The sequence below is a fragment of the Molossus molossus genome, unplaced genomic scaffold (assembly GCF_014108415.1).
Source record: "Molossus molossus isolate mMolMol1 unplaced genomic scaffold, mMolMol1.p scaffold_m16_p_11, whole genome shotgun sequence".
NCBI lineage: Eukaryota > Metazoa > Chordata > Mammalia > Chiroptera > Molossidae > Molossus > Molossus molossus.
Window position 1 is genome coordinate 70,469,498 of NW_023425346.1, and position 22,991 is coordinate 70,492,488.

At 36.5% G+C, this 22,991-nt stretch overlaps 1 protein-coding gene across 5 annotated transcripts in view; it reads left to right on the plus strand.

Moving 5' to 3' along the window:
• ZNF385B (zinc finger protein 385B) overlaps nt 1-22,991 on the plus strand; it is a 371,095-nt gene that overhangs the window by 301,719 nt on the left and 46,385 nt on the right. For all 5 annotated transcript variants that reach the window (XM_036254058.1, XM_036254060.1, XM_036254062.1 and 2 more), the window contains one exon: nt 19,849-19,959. In XM_036254058.1, the coding sequence (XP_036109951.1) occupies nt 19,849-19,959 (111 nt within the window). The remainder of the gene's footprint in view (nt 1-19,848; nt 19,960-22,991) is intronic.

Sequence of the window (22,991 nt, forward strand, 5' to 3'; positions counted from 1 at the left end):
ACTTGTAAGAAATAGAATAAATAGACTTAAAAAGTCAAGATAGTAAATCCCAAGAAATATAGGCAAAAGGAAAATAGTTACTGAACTATTATAGTGTTCAAGAAAGAATGAATTTTTTTTTATGTTGGTAGGGCTATTTTTATATTTTGTTATTCACTTTAAATGCCAAATGCTCCGTGGTCATTCTCTAGTTATTGTACATAATGTTTTGGTAGCTTCCAAAATATATATGCTTGTTTCTCCTATTAGAATTAGAATCTACCATCTCATTTACTATGGATCCAATCTTTATCTTTCTTCATCTGGGATAATACTTGCTGATTAACAATTCAGATATTACTTGATGTTACATTCTCCTTAAAAAGATAGTTCTTCAACCCTTCCTGGCTGATGTGGCTCAGTCAGTTGGGGAGTCATCCCACACACTGAAAGGTTGCCGGATTGATTCTTGTTTGGGGCACATACCTAGGTTGCAGGTTCCATCCCCCGTGATGGCAGGGGCAGGAGGCAGCTGATCAATGTTTCTCTCATTAGTCTCTCTCTCTCTCTCTCTCTCTCTGACTCTGTCTCTTTTGCTATCTCTCTGTATCTCTCTCTCCTTCCCCTCTCTCTAAAATCAGTAAAACATATGCTGGGGGGGGTGGAGATACTTCTTCAGAATGGAAATAAATTGCATACTTACCTCAATGAATGGTATCAACTTAATATAATAAAATAAGTATAATAGAAGACACATATACACAAATGCTATAATGGACTGAGTGTTTGTATTCTCCTCTCCAAATTCATATACTGAAGTCCTAACACCCAAGTGAAGGTGTTTAGAGAGGTAATTAAGGTCAGATGAGGTCATAATGGAATTAGTGCCCTTCTAAGAAGAGATCCCAGAGAGCTTTCCCTCGTTCCACCATGTAAGAACATTGTGAGAAGGCAGCCATTTGAAAGCCGACAAGAAAGTTCTCACCAGAACGTGGCCATGCTGGAACCCTGATCGTGGACTTCTAGCCTCCAGAACTAGGCCAGAGTACATTTCTGTTGTATACGCCACCCAGTCTATGGTGTTCTGTTACGGCAGCCCAAGCAGACTAAGACACATATCCAGTGTATATACTGCATGTGATGATAAGTTGGTCAAGTTTCTTTTTAACAGCCACATATTGGGTACATGCACAGATGTATTTGTTGGGCTCCCCAGAGCTATCGTTATAATCAAGAGCTGCCTGGGGCCACAGTCACCTGTCAGTTTCTCTGCAGATTGGCAGGTGTTTTCCATGCCTATTTATTTTAAATGTCTTTGTCAGTTCTGTCATGTTTTTGCAATTGCTTCAGGAAAGCAGAAGTACAATGGAGGTCACTGCTGCTTTATTGCAAGAGGCTCAACAATTGTATTTTTGTGAAAAATAATCAGATTTTACTGCCTACCTTGAAATTATTTTTTTTCCTGACGCGTGAACAAATATGTGGAACAGAGTAAATATTATTTCTAAAGTATAAAGTCCCAAATTGCTCTATGATTCTTTGAATCATTCATGATAAGCTGTGAAATGATCTGTATATTTACCATTTATTTTATCATTCTAGATTCTTTGAAATTCTGGGTCATTCATAGTCTGGCTATATCAACAGATTTTTAATTTTTTTCTTTCTTCTAATAGAATTAAAATATATTTATCCAGGAGGTCTAAAATAAAGAAATTGGCACTCAAAACCACACTTTGCTATTAATTCACACCATACTTCCTATTACATGTTCTTGTAGGGAAACCTGAAGTAAACTAGAACATTTAACTTTATCAGCCTTTAATACCATTATCTACTTAGTTAAGTTCTTATTTAAATATTTGGATACATATTTTTCTCTTATTTGAGTTTTTCCTTTAATGTTATTTAAGTAAAATACTTTACCTCTGTAATGCAACCCAAATGTGAATTTTTGCTGTTGAGTCCTCTTTTTCACTCTAGTAATGCTTTTCTCTCACTAAAATGTTATATATTCCATATTTCCTAGGGTATGTCCAGCTACTTGAAATTTATCCCAGTCATATAAAAAAGAGAGAGAGAAAATGTGGTTGAATTTTTACTTTTAGGATATCCTTAAAATATATTGAAGGGTAATATTATTTTATATGTTCTGAAGAAATGTATAGTATTAAAATATACCAAGTTGAAATTTTCCATGGTTACTCTAATTTACTGGAAAAGAGGAGAATGGTCTATTATGGCATTTAGACAAGTCAACAGCAATACTCCCAGATCATTAATGAAGATTTTGTGTACATATTTAAGCATAGGTTCTTGCCTAGAAATTTTTACATTTCGATTAAATGTGACAGAGTGAAAAATGATGTAAACATGACCACTAGGAGGAAAAAATACTACATCTGCACTATCTCCCTCTCCCCTTTAAACCACAAACATGTCCTTTTTAATTTAACTCTTATCCTTTGCCTTATTCAAAAGTCTCAAGATTTATCTACTAAAGACTTTATGTTCAAAACTCCCTTTTCTCTGCTGACTCTTGAAACCCCTTTAGAAAATGCCAGTGTTATTGATACATTTTGTATGTACATATACATGTGTGTTTATATAAGGTGTGGTCTTATATTCTCTCCTTAATTAAATTATCTGTTCAGGGACCTAGGAAAAGGCATTCATTCATAACCACTTACTGAATGTGGACACGTGCTGGTCATGCTAAGGAAGGGGTGGAGTGACTAAGACAGAAGCTGCTCACTGTCTGATAGAAATTACTTCTCTTGTATAAGTAATTTCACCCTAACATAATAGAGGATTCTGCTCAGAGAGAATAATAGTCAGTTCAGTTGATTAAAGCTGCCAAGAAATATCAGATTAAGACCTTTATGGGGTAAGGGAACAAAGATTTCAGGAGCCCTAGAAAAGAGGCATCCATAGGCCCACCATGCTACGTCCTCTTGCATGTCCCCTTTATATCCCGGTCTCAACCTCACATGGCTCTGGGGCTTCATCTTCAGTGCTAGAGTTTCAAGGATTATGTGTACTTGGAGGGGACATCAGATTTTCTGGCAAGGCAGGTCTTCAGTCTTGGTGCTGTCCCAGGTCAGCATTTTTCAAGAGTAGAGTCAACTTGGAAAAAGTTCTATGTCAGGCCCTCTTCTTAAAAAAAAAAAAAAAAAAATTAACAAATCATCAGTTAATATAAAAAAGACAAAATCAACAACAACTTTGTTCTTAGCCTCTCTCAGTGAACCAGACTGTATGTGCCTGTGGTAAAGTAGGAGAGCTTAATAAATATAAAAAGTAGCAAAATGTTGTTGTGCGAAACATTCCCTCCAGTGCAGAAAAAGTATTTCTCAAGTGGTTGCTCTATAAACATTAATTGATGGTGATGTTCCCTGAGATACTTTTATCAAGAGCTTGGGAACCGATCCAGTAGCACAGACCATCGTTTTCCTCCCTCTCTCTAGATTATCATATTCAAAATTAAGTCTCGAACCTCTTTTGGAAAGGGAAAGGCATGTTTTAGAATATTCCAGTCCCTTTACTTACAGTTGCCGTCAAGGGTGCTAAAGATGAGTCGGAGTGCTACTTAGCAATCTGTGAAGTTTCAGCATCTTTGTGGAGCTTGGTAGGAATCTTGGGGAAATACTTTTTTACAGATTTAGCTGTCAATTTAGGTTTTCTTACCCTCCTTTTTATGTCCTGATGCTTGAAATAAGATGAAAAAACATAAATCATTTAAACAATACCTAATTTTTATGGAATTCTAGCATCAGAGGGATTTAGCATATTTTAACAATCTACAATTAGTTTGTCTCAATACATCTATATAGGAAATAGGCAACATGTATCATGTTGTATCCTGTTTAGCAGATCAGAATATTGAAGAGTATAATCCAATCTTCTCATTTCTTCCAGTAAACAGTTCTGCCACTGAAAAGAAAAAAGCTAAATATTAGACAACCAAGAGCTGGTGTCTACCTACCATATCCTAAATTTTAATGTGTGTATTACTCACAGGTTGTTCATGTGGGACATACTTTTTTTAAGTACCCAATAAATCCTTGTGGCTACTAAAGTCAGGTTGAAATACTGTTCTTTGCAGTATATTCTATTTAGAAGAGAGATTTTTTTTTTCCTTGTCAGTCTTGTACTTGTTTTCCCTTGTTGTGAATAGTTTCTAGAGCCAGGATCTGAGTGTTGTAGTAGAACATATATTGGATTTCGTTCACAGGCTTAGGATTTACAAATAATTAGAAGATGTACAGAAAGTCTCCAGCAATTAAACACATGTGCCTGGGTCTAATTTCTTTGTTTTCCTCATGTAGACACCAAACTTCCATAATATATAATAAAATAGTTCATTGACATAATAATATAATCAAACCCACAAAATCTGTTTCCCCAAATGAGCTGAAGCTATTACATGCTAAAATGATTCCTAATAACCACTATCACATGGCATATGCCTAAGTTAACTTTTGAAGAACTTTTCTTCTAGAATTGATAACATTCATTTATTTAGTCATAACTCATTCATCAGTTTTATCCCACCTCCGCCCAAAAGCCGCCTGGAGCATTAGCTCTCAGAGAAGCATCGCTGCTTGAAGTGTTCCAAAGTAAGCTTCTAGCAGGCCGCCCTGACCTCGCCTCTGCTTCGTGCCACCTAGGGTAGCAAGGGCCAGAGTGGAGGGGAGAAGTGGGCAGAGCCACCGGCTTCATTGTGCAGGGAGTGAGCACTGAACTAGGAGGCAAATACCCTATGTGGGCTCCTTTGCTCTGATCTGGAAAAGGCACTTCATGCCATTTTTCCTCATTTTATTTATTATTTATTTATTTATTTATTTATTTATTTATTTAGTTATTTATTTAGTTATTTATTTATTTTCCTCACCTGAGGACATTTTTCCATTTTTTGTTCAGAGTGGGAGGGAGAGAGAGAGAGAAACATCAACGTGAAAGGGAAACATCGAGTGGCTGCCACTCACACAACCAACCAGGGCCGAGGACAAACTGCAACCGAGATACTTGCCCTTAGTGGAAACTGAACCCGGGTCTCTCTGGACCTCAGGCCGACGCTCTAACCACTGAGTCAAACTGGCCAGGGCCATTTTTCCTCATTTTAAAACTAGGAGTAATAGTGCCTTCCTAATTTATACCATTACATCATTAAAATTTGAGTTATGTTTATGGAGAATTGAGGATATGACCGAATATTTAGAAAATTTCTGGAATTTAGTGAGATCCTGGGAAAAATCATAACTATATAACATATTACCATACTGTTCTTAATAATTTAAAACACCCATGAATATCAGATGAGATCATGTTTATGAAAGAACTCCTAAAACAGCAAAATCATTTCTTATAAATGATATTAAGATTTTTATGGCTTTTTCTATCTCTTTGATCTCTTCTTTCTTAACCGACTGCCTTAAATAAACCAAGTTATGTTTATCACTGGGGCTACTAGCTGTGTGCAGTAGAGCAACCCTGAGGATATATATACACATGGCCAAGACCTGGTTCTTGAATTTGAGAAATGTACACTCAGTTGAAAGTAGCCATGCCGAGTACGAAGCAAGTGCTCAATTTATGTTAGCTGAATGAGATACTAGCCGGGCAAACTCGAAGATCAGAATCACCTGCCTGCCTGGGAGCAATGATGAGAGCCTACAGCTGAATCTGGAGCAGGACTGGGAGGTGTGGGAGGTGTCGGGGGGAGGGGGAGGGTATATTGAGTGGAGACTGGGAATAACTGTACCTGGGTCGCTTGAATTACATTTTTCCTTGTTTACCTTCAATAATATTTAGACTTTAAAGACAATGTTTGAAGGTATTTCGAACATGAGAGTTATGTGCCTATGACACATTGTCAGTGAGTCCTAAGACGTAACAATTTCTGTTATATTTTTTAAATACTGCTAACTTTCAAACATAGAACTGTTATTCTCAAATTATACATTAATCAAATTGACATTAGTTAAAATGGCAATTTAAAAAAATGTTTTAAACTCAGTCATAGTGGTGACATATTAAATATCTTTCCTGTAATGATCACAGAAATTTATTCTAAGCATTCTTTAGCCTTTTGACTGTTACAGTCCTCCCCTTACCCTTTCTCCCCCTTTTTTTCTGAATTTAAATCACCAGTCATATCAGAAGTACCCACTTTGGCTGGGCCCTGAGCAGTGACATCTAACTGTAAATTTGATACAAACTCAAGACAGATGAGCAGTTTTGTATTCTATTCCAAAATAGTGCATAGATCGTAAGGCTATATGTACATATGTATATAAACTATTTTTTTTTTCAGAATACGAGTATTAGCCTAAATATAAAACTTTAAAAATTATACCAGCCAAGATATTCATAGCTCCATAGCTATTAAGAACAGCAGAGAAATGTGCCAATCTTTAGACTTGTGCCTTTGTGTGGTGCGGAGGAGAGAGTTAAAACAGATACATTTTAAATCAGTTTCTTCATAAAAGAACTTTCCAGAAAGGCAGCTGGTAGCACATAGCTAGCTCATCACTCCTCGTGCAATCAGACCCTCCATTGTCTTCTGAGAAGAGAGAGCTGCTGCCTCTCAGCCCGGCCCCTTGAAAAGGTGAGTAGCTTGTGAAGAAGCCTCGTGACACCCAGACGTGGAGTTCTGGGGAACCATCATTTTGTTACAGAGCAAGAGTAATATCAGAATTCCCTGGGCATCGGTCAGCACAGGAAGTTATCAGCAATTCATAGACACCTTTTTGCATTTACTTCAGCCTCAAGGGTAATCACAAAAAGATTCTAGTCTCCATTTCAGTCTTCATATCACTGAAATATTCTCCTCTGCTGAGCGTGGGATTGATTTCCAGAGGCCAGCTTTTAACCCCAGCTTCCGGAGGCCAGTCCTGCAGTGGTTTGATAACTGCCCGCTGTTATTGTAACATTGCGGAGGCAGGAATGTGGTGATTCAGGACTAATTATACGGAACATTTTACATTAAAATGACATAACTTCTCCTGTTGTTAGATGTAGGTGTTCGTCCCATCTTAGTAAAAGTGTTAGGGGTTGGGAAAGACAGAGGAGTGAATAAAAATTTCAAATGAGTTTAGTGAAGACTTTGAAGCACCAGGCATTCGATAGGCGAAATTTCAGAATGAAACAACAGAATAATTCAGAAATGTTTCTGAAAGTCTTCATAATGAATAGATGGATTATAAATACAAATGATTGTTGCTTGACTTAGAGGAAGCTAAGTGGGGGCGATATTAACCAAAGAACTTATATGCATATGTACGTAACCCATGGACACAGACTATAATGCAGTGAAGACCTGGGGGAGTTGGAAGCAGGATGGAGGGGGTCAATGGGAGTGAAAAGGGGGTACATCTGTAATATTTTCAACAATAAAGGTAAATTTTAAATAACTATAAACACGTTCATGAATGTTACTGAAGGATTTTATGTTTCATGACAATTTGCTATGTGGCTCATGCAGGCTTTGCTCCGTTGCTTAATTACGAAATCTTGATGCCATATCCATGGCCAAAATATAACCATAATATAAGCACATTTTTAACTTGATGATGTCACTTGTATTCATTTTTATCTTATATATGTTGCTCCATTCAGAACATAGAGATGCAGAGAGGACTTTAGTGTATTTGAAGTAAATTTTATGGATAAAGTAGTTTTGCCCATTTCCTTACAAATTCATAAGAAAAGAAAGACAGTTCAGTTTAAACTACTTTGGGTTTGCACTATCACCTCCTTGCAATCACATAAAAATGATTATAAATCAAATGGATAAATGTTCAATGTCAAGATATCCCATTAACAGAGCTTTATTCAATAAAGCAAAGAGCAGAGGAAGGCACTTTATTAAAGCTCTTTATTTTACTTTACAAGTATGGTATATTTTGCATAATATAAATGTAGAGTGGAATAAAAAAATTTTTTTTTTTGCTGAAGAGAGTTAGATGCATACACATAAACATTCATACCTAAAGGCAGTAGCGAGGTGAATGACTGACATAAAGTAGTTTTGATATTACCTGTGCACAAAACCACTTGGACCACTTTTCTAATTAAAGTCCTACAATATTAAGTGTGGTAGGTGAGCCTGCAAGAAGAAAGAGGACAAGTAGAAACAATATGGTTATAGCTGCGACATCCTTGGATGGGAACAGGAGCGAGGGCACGGATAAAATGCAAAGTGCATACTTAAAGTTGAATTTCAGATAAACAGCAGGTCATAGCATAAAAATATCTTATGAAATGCCTGGCGTATATTTATACTAAAAAAAAAAAAAAAAGTTTTTATTTACAAATCTGGAACCATAGTAGGAGATCTGGGTTATAGTCTTAGCTTAAAAGGCTCAAAAGCAAGTTATTAAAATTCTCCAAATATATTCCCATTTTCAAGTGAGGAAGTTGAACTAAAGTCATGCTGGTGGGTCTGGGGCCTGGCCTGCCGGCTTTGACCAGAACTGTTTTTAGTGTTTCATTGTATTGAGTTTTTAGGTAAGATCCTGTTTGGGAGTGGGATAGGGGGAAGGTTTTAGGACTCAAATTAAAATAAATGAAAACACAGTTTGAAAATGTGGTGATCTCTGACATTTGACCACTGTAGCAGGAGAGTGGCATGGGGCGTAGCAGCCCAGGATGCTCAGAGGGGAGCTCTGCAGACTTGTGGCCTTGCACAGAGTCTTGCCAGTCCTCAGTTGTCAGCTTCTTCTCAGTGCAAGAGGAAGAAATGTGTTGTCCTCCATTTGGGGAAAAAAAAGACTTCATTTCTGTTTTGCTTTGCAGAATGAAGACTACATCCCCACAGGCCCAGGTTTCCAATTTTCACTTCTTCCTGTCTCGTGGGGTTTTCTTTTCATTGAATACCTTTAAATTTGTGTCACAGACCTGTTTTGCCTCAGTATCTGTATATATCTGATTAGTTACTGAACAACCTTTCAAACTTAGCTTTGATGGAATGGTTTTGGAACAAGGTCAGTTAATGCATTTGGCTGTTCAGGAAGTGTATTGATTTTTAAATCAAGAAAGCTCATTACTTCCCTAGTACCTTAGAACGCTTTTGCGTCCGGCCAGTGTGGCTCAGTGGTTGAGCATCAACCCATGCACCAAAAGGTTGCCAGTTCGATTCCTGGTCAGGATACATGCCCAGGTTGTGGGCCCAATCCCCAGTGGGGGGCATGCAAGAGGTGGCCAGTCAATGTTCTCTCTCATCGATGTTTCTATCTCTCTCTCCCTCTCCCTTCCTCTCTCTAAAAAACCAATAAAGAAAAAAAAAATTTTTTTTTTTTTAGAAAGCCTTTACAACATTTTTTTTAGCCTGTTTGCCAGAAAACATGCAAATATTCTTGCTTACTTAGATTTGGAGACTTAACACCAATAACTTTTTTAAATAACTTTTAAAACTATATTCATAAGTATCAGCAAGTAATTTTAGGTAGTTGTATGCCTTTTTTTTTTCTCCTAAAGAATAAAAAATTCGATTAAAATTTTTTTTTTCTTTATTTATTTTAGAGAGGCAGTAAGAAAGAGGGAGAGAGAGACAAAAACATCAATGAGAGAGAGAACATTGATTGGCTACCTCCTGCATGACCCCACTGGGGATTTGGCCCACAATCTGGGCATATGCCCTGACCAGGAATTGAATTGGCAACCTCTTGGTGCCTGGGTTGATGCTCAACCACTGAGCCACACCAGCCAGGCAAAAAGAAAAAAGAAAAAATTCTATTTTTTAAAAAATATTTCTCAGACTTATTTTTGGCAATGAATTTTATATTATGGAAATTTAATCTTGGAGAGAGTATGGCCTGTTGTTTTCAAGTCACTATTTAAAAACAAAAATCAGCAACAGGAAAGTCCAAGAACGAGGTGACTGTCTGCTATTTCAGGTACTAGCCTGTACCTGCAAACCTTAGGTGGATGTCTTCTTCCAACGAACTGTAGAATAATCACTTCTCATGACCTGCCTTCAAATGCGTATCTTAGTATTTTTCACGTCTATTGAAAAAATGTTCTTCAGTCCAGTAAAATGATTTACATTTTGATATATTTTACCCTGAGGAGACATAGTACTAAATAATATAGGAAACACCTGACTCATATATGTTAAATTCTCTTGGGGAATACTGTTCCTGTTCCCATCATTCTGAATAGGTACTCTTACTAGCTTTGTCGGTGTTTTTCCGTGGGTAATATAGTTGAGATGTTTGGGTTTTGTTTTGTTTTGTTTTTGAAACGTGAATATACCTCATGGAGAAATACAAACTTTAAATGTTTTGAGGGTAGAAACTTTCCACAGACAAAAAATATTTATAGTATTTGTCATCATTTCATTTCTTCTTCTGTGCTATTAAAATTCACAATAGACAGAACATCTTATTATTTCCCTTAAAAGATTCTGGTAGTCTTTCATTTTTCTTAAAAATTTTGCAACTTTTTTCATGCTACTTCAAGAGGGCATCTAACAATTTTATGTGGATTTTTTTTTTTTACCTTGTCTTTGACAGATATTATAGATCTTTTATATCTGAACACAACTATTGGCCAAAAATTATTTTAGTTATAGGAACATCAAATCTTGAAAAAAATGGAAACCCTCTCAAGAACTTTTTTTTGTGTCCTGATGGAAAAATACCTCTCTTTCCTAATGGTTTCTAGTCACATCTAAGTATTTGCTTGTTCACGAATGGAAACAAACAGAAAAGCACTGTGTGTCCTTAGGAGACATAATTAAGCTCATTTCTGTAATGCTTTCTATCTGCATTGAAAGGAGCAGTTGCAGTTGGGTTGAGGGTGGTCTGTTCTCCCTTACTACATCACATGAAGCAATTAGACATTTCAAAATATATTTTTAACCCTGAGTATGGGTACATATGCAATTGAATTTGAGTTCCTTCATTTACACATCTGATGTTCAAATGGGAACATCAACACCCAAAACGTTGCTGGGTGTGTGTGTCCGTGCCATGAGGTCTGAGTGGACCTTCAATGAAGTCTCATAACCATTGCTGACATAAGCTGAAAGTCTTATTTGTGAAACTGAACTTTTAAAAATGCTCTTTGATGTGGCTTCTTAAATTACCCATCGGCATAACTACAGCTTTGCTACATCACCCTTGATCCCTGGCAGCATGGAAAATCACCAGGGTGTGGAGCCAGCCAGGAAAACGGAACATTTTACATTTGTACTGACCGTATTTATTACCTACAAGAATCTACTGTCAGAGTGAGACATTCAGCGTCAGGAAAGTACACAGGTTTAATCTTATGGCATCTCCCACTTACAAAATAACCACTGTCTGGAAAAGAACTTGAAAAAGCATTCTATTCACCCAGATTTAAAAATTATCTGTCAAAGTGTTAAACTGGTTTCCACTAAAGAGCGGGAGATGCTGAAAACCCCCATTCATTTTGTTGTTTTTTTTTTTGCTTTTACCATTTGATAACTCTTTAAAGTTCTAAAAGTGCTACCAATGAAGAACATTATTTTCTTGTAATATTGTCACAAAAAACTTAGATCATTTTGCTGTCCTCTAAGTCCCAGGTCAGTGACACTGTACAGAAACCTACTAGAGAGGCCTCCAGGTGAGATTCATCTGGCACTTTGAGAACTTCCAGGATGCAGATCATTTTAGTATCCCTTTCTCCTTCAGGGTGGGATGACAGTGGTGGCCCGAGGTCCAGCTGTTGTCCTGGGACTTGGTAGTTGAAGAAAATCCTCTGCGAAGACCCCACAGACACTTTGAACGCTGAGGAGCAGGCCCTTATTCTACAGCTGTTACAAGTTGTACGAGTTTGAATTCTGTATCAGCTGCCCTAATGCATGGAATAATGTGCTTATTTTTACATATTTAGTATGGTTTTACATATAAAAGTATCTGAATCACAGTTGTATTAAGACAACCAAAATGTTTATAGGAATTACCTATAATAAAATATTGTTTCATTCGCATTATCCTGTTTAAATTTTTTTCATGATACTTAAAACATTGAAAATACCTTATTACTTTAGATATGTCTCCCCAGCTAGAATATTATATTTTTAAGGCTGTTCTCCACTCTGTCCAGCTCCGAAAAGAGTGCATGACAGCCACTTAATAAACTTTTGTTAAAATGAATTAATTTTCAAGACGATACAGTGTTTGTGCAAATTGAAAGTCATTGATAAACGGGTGATGTGTTGGAAAGGAGCAAAAATTCCCAGGGACAGAACTAAGTTGATATGAAATACTTAACCTCTGAAAAGGTTGCATCTTTTGCTGTCAGAGTGATCTAGAAAGGTAGAAAGATGACATTTTATGGCAGAAACACAAATCTCTTAGCATCTTAAGATTCTTTTTATTCTTAAAAAAAAAAAAAAAGGAATTTCTCAAAAAAACTACTGGAAATGCAGTTTAGTTTTCCTTTCCAAATAGATCCTAAAAATCGATCACAGTGTTTTTTCCTTACACTAGTCATCCTTTTTGTCAATGGAATATACAACTTATGTGATGAATCCCAGAGTTTTTGACTGACTGTATGGAATTCAAGTATAAGATATCAAGCTTTCTAAATCCACTTACACAAAAAAAGGGGGACCGGGGAAGGAGATTCTAATCTGTGCTCTACTCTGATTGACTGCTTCAAATAAGTGGGCCCACTCCCACTTGTATTTTCAACGGAGAATATTTACCATCTCTAGGGAGGCTCTGGAAAAGGATCCTGGGATCCTACTTAATTTTTGCAGTAATCAGATAGCGTTAATTGTCAGCCAGCCTCAAAATACTTAAAAGCCTACAACATTTTGATAAAATATTAGTATTAATAATAATAATAATAGCTTTATTCGGTCTGAGACTTAGATATAATGTGAACTATTATTTTCTCAAGTATGCATTGTGTTAGTTTAGCCTTTATGCCAGTTCTGAATGACCAATTGCTTTCTGGTGTCTCAGTAGAACGGGGGCACATTTGATTTTGTTTGCAAGGCACCGGCAATATGTGATTCTAGCAATGAGCTGGGGGTCTGGGGGGGAAGCACTTTTCCAAACATCTGGGTCTTTGTTGAATCAACAGTCTGTGGAGAGAGTGACAAGTCATTCGTCTTCTTCCAAAGACAATGATGGCATTCAGGTGGGTCCCTGTTAGGGCGCCCTGGGTAGGACAAGCAGTGTCATTGTGGCAAGTCTCAGCTTTTACACATGTCAGTTGCAAGAATTCAGGTCTCACCATAGCGTGCAAACCCACTGTCACAGCCCATGTGGCTGGTTTGTATGGAGCATTCTGATTGGAAAGCCAAAGCAGGACAAAGTCATGTGGCTGAGCACATGTTGCCAACAACATGCAATTGTTTGTCTTTTTTGATATTTGAGAAAAAAATTGTCTTTGTGATAGTTGTGTCTGTTTTGTTTCTATTTAAGTTTTCAAGGATTTGAGAAAAGTAAAACAGTAATATAAAAGCATGTGGTGAGAGTATTTAAATATAAAAGACAAAGCATTTTTTGAAGTAACTTCTGAAAAATATTGCTTTTCAGTGATGTGGCTGTCACTTTTAAATGTGTCACTTCATGAATGTTTGAAGTTCTAATGAGGACCTATTGTCATATTCTCTTCCGTAAATCCGATATTGAAAAAGGAAGGGAAACATATTGTCATTTTTTTCATACTACTGTAATTTGATAATCTTGATTACCAAAAAACTGGTGCTTTGCCAAACTTCTAGAAAGCCCTAAATCACAAGCGTGTAGTAACTGAGGTCCTCTTTGCAGAAAAACCAAGACAGGTGCAAAATATGACTGTCACCTGCTATGTGCAATCTCTAAGTATTCCCGGAAATTTCTGTGTGTGTGTGTGTGTGTGTGTGTGTGTGTGTGTATGTGTGTTCGTGCACAAAGCCAACAGTCACAATGGGGAAAGAGGACAGGACAGCCCCAGGTTTTATCTATGGCTCTCCTGAAGTTGCTCAAGAGAAATGAGTTTGTCCGAAGAAGGGTATAAATACATCAAAAAGAGAAAAGCCAAGACACTCTTCCAGGAAATCTTCACTTAAGCACCAAGTAGATCTTACCAATAGTTTGACTAAGCAGCTGCCTTCCAGGCTCCAGAAATTCTAGGAACAGTCATCCTTGGTCCCAAATCTCACCCCCTGTGGGAGTGCCACGCACCCCTGCTCAGCGTTCCATTAGGGAGCACGGTGAGGAGAGACTCCTGCCTGAGTTTGAATCCTGGCTTCAGACCTGAAAACTGGAGGGTGACAAGTTACTAAACCTCTCAAAGCCTCAGATCCCTCATTTGCAGAAGGGCGATAATAATGGTGTCTCCCTCGTGATGGTGGAGACCACACAAGATAATCCTTTGGTGTAGTTTCTGGCACATAGTAAGAGCTCTGCAAATCTAAGCTGCCGTTATTATGTGTAGTAGTATCATTGCACAACTGTAGAAGGAATTGAAAGGCACATATCCCTGGGAGGATAACACATCTGTGTCACTGTTGAAAAGAGAATCCTGGACCCGTGAAGTTGAGAAAATCAGAAAAGAGGGTGGGCAGAGGAGAAAGACCTCCGTGTGCCTTCTCATGCCTCTTTTTTTTTTTTTTGCTTAATGGTCACTTCTTTCCCCACCCTCCAATTAAATAGAGTTTACACCATGTTTTTCACTTTACAGCTTTTATAATTAGGTCCTTTCTTGCGTTTGAGTCATCTCATCCCATCATGTCTGGGACAGCATCTGAACATGTTGGGCCTCCAGAAGTGTTTGTTGGATGACTGCTTTTTACATTTTAAAAGCCAAAAACCTGGTGTCTCCTTTTGTTTCGTAGAAAAACTAGTATATTGTACAATAAGTGCTTACCAAATAATTTTTAGAACACTGGTTAAACTAGATGGCTAAATTCAAGATGGAATTTCCCCATCTTTAAGAATTGTATAGATATCCAGCCATTTAACCACATAAACAAGCGCCTTGTGCCCTGGCAGGTTTGGCTCAGCGGTTAGAGCGTCGGCCTGCGGACTGAAGAGTCCCGGGTTTGGTTCCGGCTAAGGGCATGTACCTCGGTTGCAGTTTGTCCCCAGTCTTTCATGTCAATGTTTCTCTCTCTCTCTTCCTTCCTCTCTCCCTCCGCTCTGTCTGTAAATAAATGCAACAGTGTCCTCGGGTGAGGTTAAAAAGAAGAATGCCTTGTATAAGTCTTGAGCATTCTTTTTTGCTTTTAAAAATCGGGTAGTGTGCGATGTACTCCCATCCGCAGTTCCACTTGATGGCCAGTGAAATCATAAGACTCTTACAAGACTACAGTTCAAAATTCAGGCCTCTTGAAAATTATTGGGATAGTTAAAAAGCTTGTAATTCTATTTTAGTTGCCTGAAGTTTCATCTCGCAATACTATCTGGAATCTAAATATCATCTAGTATGAAGTCCTTTGATCACATAGCCTCCCCTAGACTCTCTCCCCTCTGGTTGTGTCCATCCTGCCCTCAGTGAAGGGCTGCAGTGTGTTACTTTGCCCTGTGGCTGGGTTTTATTGGAAGCTGCATGTTTTTATGATTGTTTACATGGTGCACATGTAAATTACTTTTTGGTATACTCTGTGAAAGTAATGATCTCTTAAAAAATTCACAGAGATTTATGATTCCATAATCTCGGTGAATACACCAAAGATACCTATTTGTTCTTATTTTGATATTGAAAATAGAATAGATGGTATGATAAGGCCATCTTCATTAATTTCCTTTATAAGTACTATGATATAATACATAGCCTCCAGTTATCTCCTTGATTCTTGGTAACAGCCACAAACCCATTTTTTATTTTTATTACCTACCAGTTAATTGCACTAATAGGTTTTGCTTTCAGTTCTGCACGGTTTTCATTGGACAGAGTGGTAAGTGTTAACTCTTGATGCTTTTTAGTTAGTCAGCATTTCAGGTTTTTTAATCAGAGATTAACAAAGAAAGTGGATTTTTAACATTTTTATATAAATGTGCTTGCTAGCCTAAAAATTCCAGACTACTACTTCAAACTTTACTCTTTTAGAAAAGAAGAGGTTTATTTGGGACCAATAAATTTTATCAGATAAGGAATACTAGTAGCTAGAACTATATGATAGGTGGGGTTTTTGCCCTTTAAAAAAGCTTTTTCAGCATTATTTATCAGTGAATCTCAGTCTTCTCAATTCACAGACAGCTTTCTTGTGTAATGTGAATAAGAGCTAATGTAATTTGAGTATTTAAGAAGGAATTTGTTCATTTGAAAGTGATATAAACATTTTAATAACAATGTTTGGAGACACTTGTTTATTTTTAATAATCAAATATCTATGGAATGTCAATTGAATCTTTAAAAATAAAAGTTTCTTGTGTAATTGCAATACCGCCAATAATTTTCCTAAGTGTTCAATATATGAAATTATTATGATATATATATAGTTTGACTACACTAAATTGAATCACTCACATATATCACACTTTAGGATTTATGAGAATGTTTTAATTCATCATGAATGTTTTATTCATCCTGAAAATTGGTGATGGAATAAAATAATTACCAGTGATGTAGTTATACATATCTCATTATGATTACAGAGAACTGACATGGCATTCATGGACGGAGATTTTAAGTTAATGTAAGTTTACATCACAGTTATTTTCATCTAACTTTTAGAAAAAAATTCAGGTTTTACTACTTTATACTTTAAACAAGGAGAGAAAGAGAAAGAGAGATCTGAAACCCTTTTTTGTGTCCCTGACAAGCCTGGATCCCACTGAAATGACTCATGGATTTGTAATTATGACATAGATGGAAAATATCATTCAGACAGTGTCAGTTTCAGGGTATCAGATGATTTGGTAAATAGAGCACTCTTTTTTATACCACTTAAAGTTTTCTTTCAACTAAATCATGTTCCCCAAATGATGAATAAGAATTATAGAATTCTGTTATAAGCAACAGAGAAAGATAAAAGAGATTTAGGCAGGAAAAAAAAAATAGGTGAATCTTTCCCTGAAATACTACCTATAAGAAAATAGAGAATCAGGTGGAAAATGGAAAAAATCTCTTCCAAGAGAGAAACATGGATGAAATTTTGATATGACAGATGACGAGGGACAGGGTAAAAGGGCTGTGTTTACTTAGTTGATTTTATGGGTACAAGTAGGATTATATATGTAAAGTAGAGAAGCCAATTCTAGTTAGAGTCTCTTGAAGGAATCACCGTAGCTGGCTTTCAGGGAGCAGATGGCTGGGAACTCATGTGCCTTGGTATTTGGAGTGCTCAGCCACGATTCACCTTTCAGGGCAGAGAGCTTTCAGCCTGGGGACTAGAAATGGAAATTTTTAGGCTGATGTGCAAATATGAGACTGGAGTAGGATAAATTTGTATCAGGAGTTATTTTTTAAATTATGTAGGCAGAGAATTTCAAAAATGTAAAAGGAACATTTATATTCAAGGTCATGTTAGAGCTGCCAACAAATAGCTGGGTTTACTGAAAACTGAGAACTAGATTTTTGCAGCTATGTCTTTTGTCTGTGTTTCTAGATTGTGATGTGGGAACAACTAGGATATCTGTTACTTATTTTAGATTATGAAATTTTCATTTTTAATGTTAATTTTTAATATATTTTTTGAAATGAGTAATAAGAAGACATGTACATTAAAACTGTGATTTCATAATTATTGCTAAGGTTTTTTTAAGTCTATTTTTATTTGATTTAAAGAAAAAAATGTTGCCCTGGCCGGTTTGGCTCAGCGGTTAGAGCGTCGGCCTGCGGCGGTTCAGAGAGACCCGGGTTCGGTTCCAGCTACGGGCATGTACCTCGGTTGCAGTTTGTCCCCGGCCCTGGTTGGGTTGTGCGGGTGGCAACCACTCAATGTGTCCCTTTCACGTCGATGTTTCTCTCTCTCTCTCTCTCTCACTCTCTCCCCCTCCCACTCTATCTGAACAAAATATCGAAAAATGTCCCCGGGTGAGGATAAAAAAATAATAATAATAATAATAATAAAGAAAAAATATTAACTGAATAATAATTACATAATAGTATATGGATATGGCAAAAATAATGAAAGTGGCATGTGAAAACTGGTGCCTGAGAATATTCATATGGTTTTATCCCATAAAGTTTACGCATCACCAGATATATATTTTTAGGGTGTGAGAACTGAAAATATCTCAATAAAATGCTCTTATTTGTTAACTTTGCAAAACAGTGTAGTGTTTTATTTTTTTTCTGCCAACAAAGGTAAGCTATATTATTTTCCCGTCCAAACTGATTTTCCATTTCTAGTAACAATCAGAAAGTATAGTTTCATATTTTACAAAAAGATGAATGAGACTGAAGTGTATATACTTGTGGGTAAACTAAGAAAGTGAACATAGATTTCGTTTGTGGATTCTTGCTTTTGTTTTTTATAAATCTCATTAAATAAAATGTAATACAATCAGTTATTGCCTTGAACAAAACAAATCCCCAGATTTTCCAGTAATTCTATTTTATACTTAGTAGTTAAGCATAATACTATTAACAATTTTTTTCTTTTACTTTTTCAATTATTATACATAAAATTGACTTTGGGGGCGTGTGTATAGTTCTATGAACTTTAACACATGTATAAATTTGTGTAACCACCACCACAATCAGGTTATAGAAGTGTTCTACTACTCCAGAAAACTCCCCTCTTTGAAATTTGGAAGTGTCCCAAACTACATAATTGTTTTTATAGTGGCAATACACTGTCCTCTCTCTTAAACTTGTAGCAAAAAATGGGCTACTTTACTATTCAACAATTCTGTAATCCATCCTTTTTTCTAATGTATTTAAGTTTTTCTAATTCCTAATTCTGCACTTAGTTGATTTACACTACTGACCAGGGATAGTCTTCATTTCTCCTCTCTACCAAATATCATCAGCTAATCCAATCCTAAACTCTAACCTCAGGAGATTTCCTAGACAATGGTGTCAGTTCATGTTACATGTGTTTATAAGTCACGCTTTGTTCATCATCCGCACTGTTTTGTGAACTGCCAGTTGTCCAGTGTTGATGCTGGAGATTATTATCTGGAGCACACAAGAGAATCACTGCTGTGTCTTTCTTTTCATAGGCTCTGAAAATAGTGTGTGTGTGTGTGTGTGTGTTTTCCCCCAAGAATTTTGATGGATTTGTGTCATATTTTTTCTGTGATTGAGTACTTTCATCACTGTATATTTTTCTGGATCTGCATGGTATATGCAAACCAAAGGGAGGAAAGTCACAAGTTGTAAGTCAAAAAATACTACTTGATCCATATTTAAATACGAGTTGCATATTGACCAATCTGTTGTGGGCATTTGAGAGTATAATTGTGACATGCATTTCCAGTAGAATGAATTTCATCTATAGGACGTGATAACTAATATATTATTTTAAAATAAAGATCAACATTTTCTGGGCTGGGATATGAGGCTGTAATTTATTACTTCGCCATAAATCAAAATTGAAGAAACTTAAGTATATCTGTAATAATTGTCATTGAGGTCATTTCAGACTATCGTAAGTATTATCACCTCATATAGGGAAAACATTAACAAGTAAATTTTTCTTGACCTTTGGATTGTAAATATTCTTGTTTTATGATTCTTTTAAGGTTTTCAAGGCTCCTAATATACATATGATTTCTTGGGAGGTTGGATTCTCCTCGGATTTGTGTTATAATTTCATACCAGTTTTTTGTTTTTGTTTTTGTTTTCAGTTCCTGGAAACAAGTACATTACTATTCAATGAGATTCTTTATTACCCTTGTTTGGGAATGAAAAGTTAAAACCTTAAGGAATAATACAGCTACCTTTACTTGCTCACACTATTTTTACCCTTTGAAGTTATACATTGACTGTTTTATCATTTATCTTCAGATGGACCCTGTGCAAAAAGCAGTCATTAACCACACGTTTGGAGTGTCCATTCCCCCAAAGAAGAAACAAGTTATTTCTTGTAATGTCTGTCAGCTTCGCTTTAACTCGGATGTGAGTATCACCTTTTCATTGCTCTCTGTCTGTAGTCTGTCGAGCTGAAAGTCTGACTGTTCTGCGTATATACATACATCACTTCATATTTACATACTCTATAGCAGCCACTCCTTTTGGCGGCCCACTTATTCCAGTGTGCCACATTTTCACGGGATTTGAAGTCAACAATAGTAATTTGAGCAATAGAGTAACTAATATTCAAAAAAGCTAGACGTTCTCTGTGTCATCGGTTGCACCTAGACCACTTTACACTTACTCTCACCAATTACATTTACTTTTGAAAAAATACTTTAATAGCAGACAGTATTTTTTAACATTTAAAATGCAATGAAAGTATGAAAAAAAATAAAAAGTAATGAATGCTGAAGAAAACCATTGTTATTACTCTTGATCACAAGTGTCACATTGTGTGTGTGTGTGTGTGTATGTGTGTGCGCGCGCACCAAATTGTATTAACTACCTGAGAAAATAATTTACTATACGATTTATATTTTCCCAGACGTGCAAATATAGAAAAAGATTTGTCAATTATTGTATCTAGCCAGCCTAATTAACCTGCTTAAAAAATGATAATAAGAACAAGGTACAAATGAATCTTTTATGAATGTAGATTTTAAAATGTAGAAATAAAATAACATGAAATAAAAACAAATAATATTAAAATGTTTATAATAAAACCCAGTTACCAAGTAAAGCCAATGATCAATGCAAATCTGAATCTGGAGATTATATATTATATGTGATATTTCTGGAGCTACTCCACCTTAGAAGCCATTTTGCAAAGAGTATGTTACAGGATTCATGTTTATTAGAAATATTAAAATAATGAATATATACTTCTGTATAATTGCACATATATGACTTTCAGCAAAAGACAAAACTATGGAGACAGAAATCAGATCAGTAGAGACTGAGGGGAGGGTGGTTTAGTGAATTGACTTTAAAAGCATGAAAGAACTTTCTCAGGTGTATATCTTAATTGTTGTGGTGACTAAACAACTGTTTTTGTTTTCTAAAACTCATAAAACTTAATACCTAAAAAGAAATTGTACTATATATAAAGTATAACTCAGTAACATGAGTGGAAAAAAATTAATGTGATAAGAGACATGAAATATTTTATAAATAGAAAACTAGTGATAGAGACATAACTACTAGAGATATATTAAAGTACAATATTACTATTAGATTTAAGGTATAATAATTAAATGACTTTTGTAAGAAAAGACAGAATAATAAATACTGAAATAGATCCAAGTGTATTTAACAGCTTTGCATAGTTATTATCCAAATTTTTACAGTCACATAGGGAATTTAAAGTATCTGTAACTTTATGAATATAAAATGAAAATGTTCGTACTTAACTGACTCCTTGCAAAATGAATGCCCACCTGAAGACATGCTTCCTGTTTAGTCCTAGCATTCCCAGTACAGCAGTACTAGATGTTGAAAACATTTGATAATGCAATGCAAATACATTACAAAGTGAATCTGTATAAATACGCATAGACTTCCATGAAGTCTAGAATGCCATGTTACATGCCTGATACAAAGCCACTGACAACCGAGGATATGTCTATTAGAAGAGTTGACTTAAGAAAAGGAAAGCGCCCTGGCCGGTTTGGCTCAGCGGTTGGAGCGTCGGCCTGCGGTCCAGAGAGACCCGAGTTCGGTTCCCACTAAGGGCACGTACCTCGGTTGCAGTTTGGTCGTGCGGGTGGCAGCCACTCAATGTGTCCCTTTCACGTCGATGTTTCTCTCTCTCTCTCTCTCTCTCTCCCCCCCCCCCCCTCACTCTTTCTGAACAAAATATTGAAAAAATGTCCTCGGGACAGGATAAAAAAGAAGAAGAAGAAGAAGAAAGTAACAAGGTTGATGGTAGGCTCTTCAAAACAGAAGGCTTTTTGACTATCAAGTGAATAATAGGGGCTTTGAGCAACTATGAATCCCTTGAATTAAAAAATTGCCCTGGTTGGTTTGTCTCAGTGGTTAGAGCATCAGCCCTTGGAACGAAGGGTCACAGGCACCATCCCCAGCCCAGGTCGGGGTCATGCAGAAGGTAACTGATTGATGCCTCTCTCATGTTGATGTTTCTCTCTCTCTCTCTCTCTCTCTCTCTCTCTGCCCTTTCTTCCCTTCCACTCTATCTAAAAAAAAAAAAAATTAATGGAAAAATATCCTCAGGTGAGGATTAACAGGTAATGATAATAACAACAATAATAACATATTTACATGATTCAAAAAGCAAATTAATTTTAAAAGATACACTGAAAAATCTTGTTCCATCCCATTTCCCATCCTCCCACCTCCTCTCTACCTATAACCACTTTAATATTTCTTACCTATCTTTCCTGGGTTTGTTTGTGCAAATATAAATAAGTATGAATCTATATTCTTATTTCCTCCCTTTTCTACATAAAAGGTAGTGTACTAGTTACACTTTTCTTTGCCTTGCATTTTTTACGTAATAATATATCCTGGGAATTTTCCCTGTCTAAACATAGAGAGCTTCCTCACGGTTTTTTACAGGTATGTAGGACAAAGATGTTCACGTCCTAGTCTCTGGAACCTTTTATTATGTTACCTTATGTCAGAAGGAAATTAAGGTAATAAATGGAATTAAGGGTGCCAATAAGCTGACTTTGAAACATTTATCCTAGATTATCCTGTGGGCCCTCCTATGCTCCTTAAATGTAGAAAAGGAAGCAAAAGAGAAAGAGTGATGTGATGTGAGGCCACTGTGGGCTTTGAAGCTGAAAGAAGGGGCCACAAGCCAATGAACGTGGGCAACCTCTAGAAGCTGGAAAATGAGGGAAGTTGATTTTCCCAGTGGTTCTCAGCCTGTGGGTCGTGATCCCTTTGAGGGTCGACCAGCCCTTTCACAGGGGTCGCCCAGGATGTAACAGTAGCAAAATTACAGTTATGAAGTAGCAATGAAAATAATTTTATGGTTGGGGGTCCCACAACATGAGAAACTGTATTAAAGGGTCACGGCATTAGGAAGGTTGAGAACCACTGCTAGAGTCTCC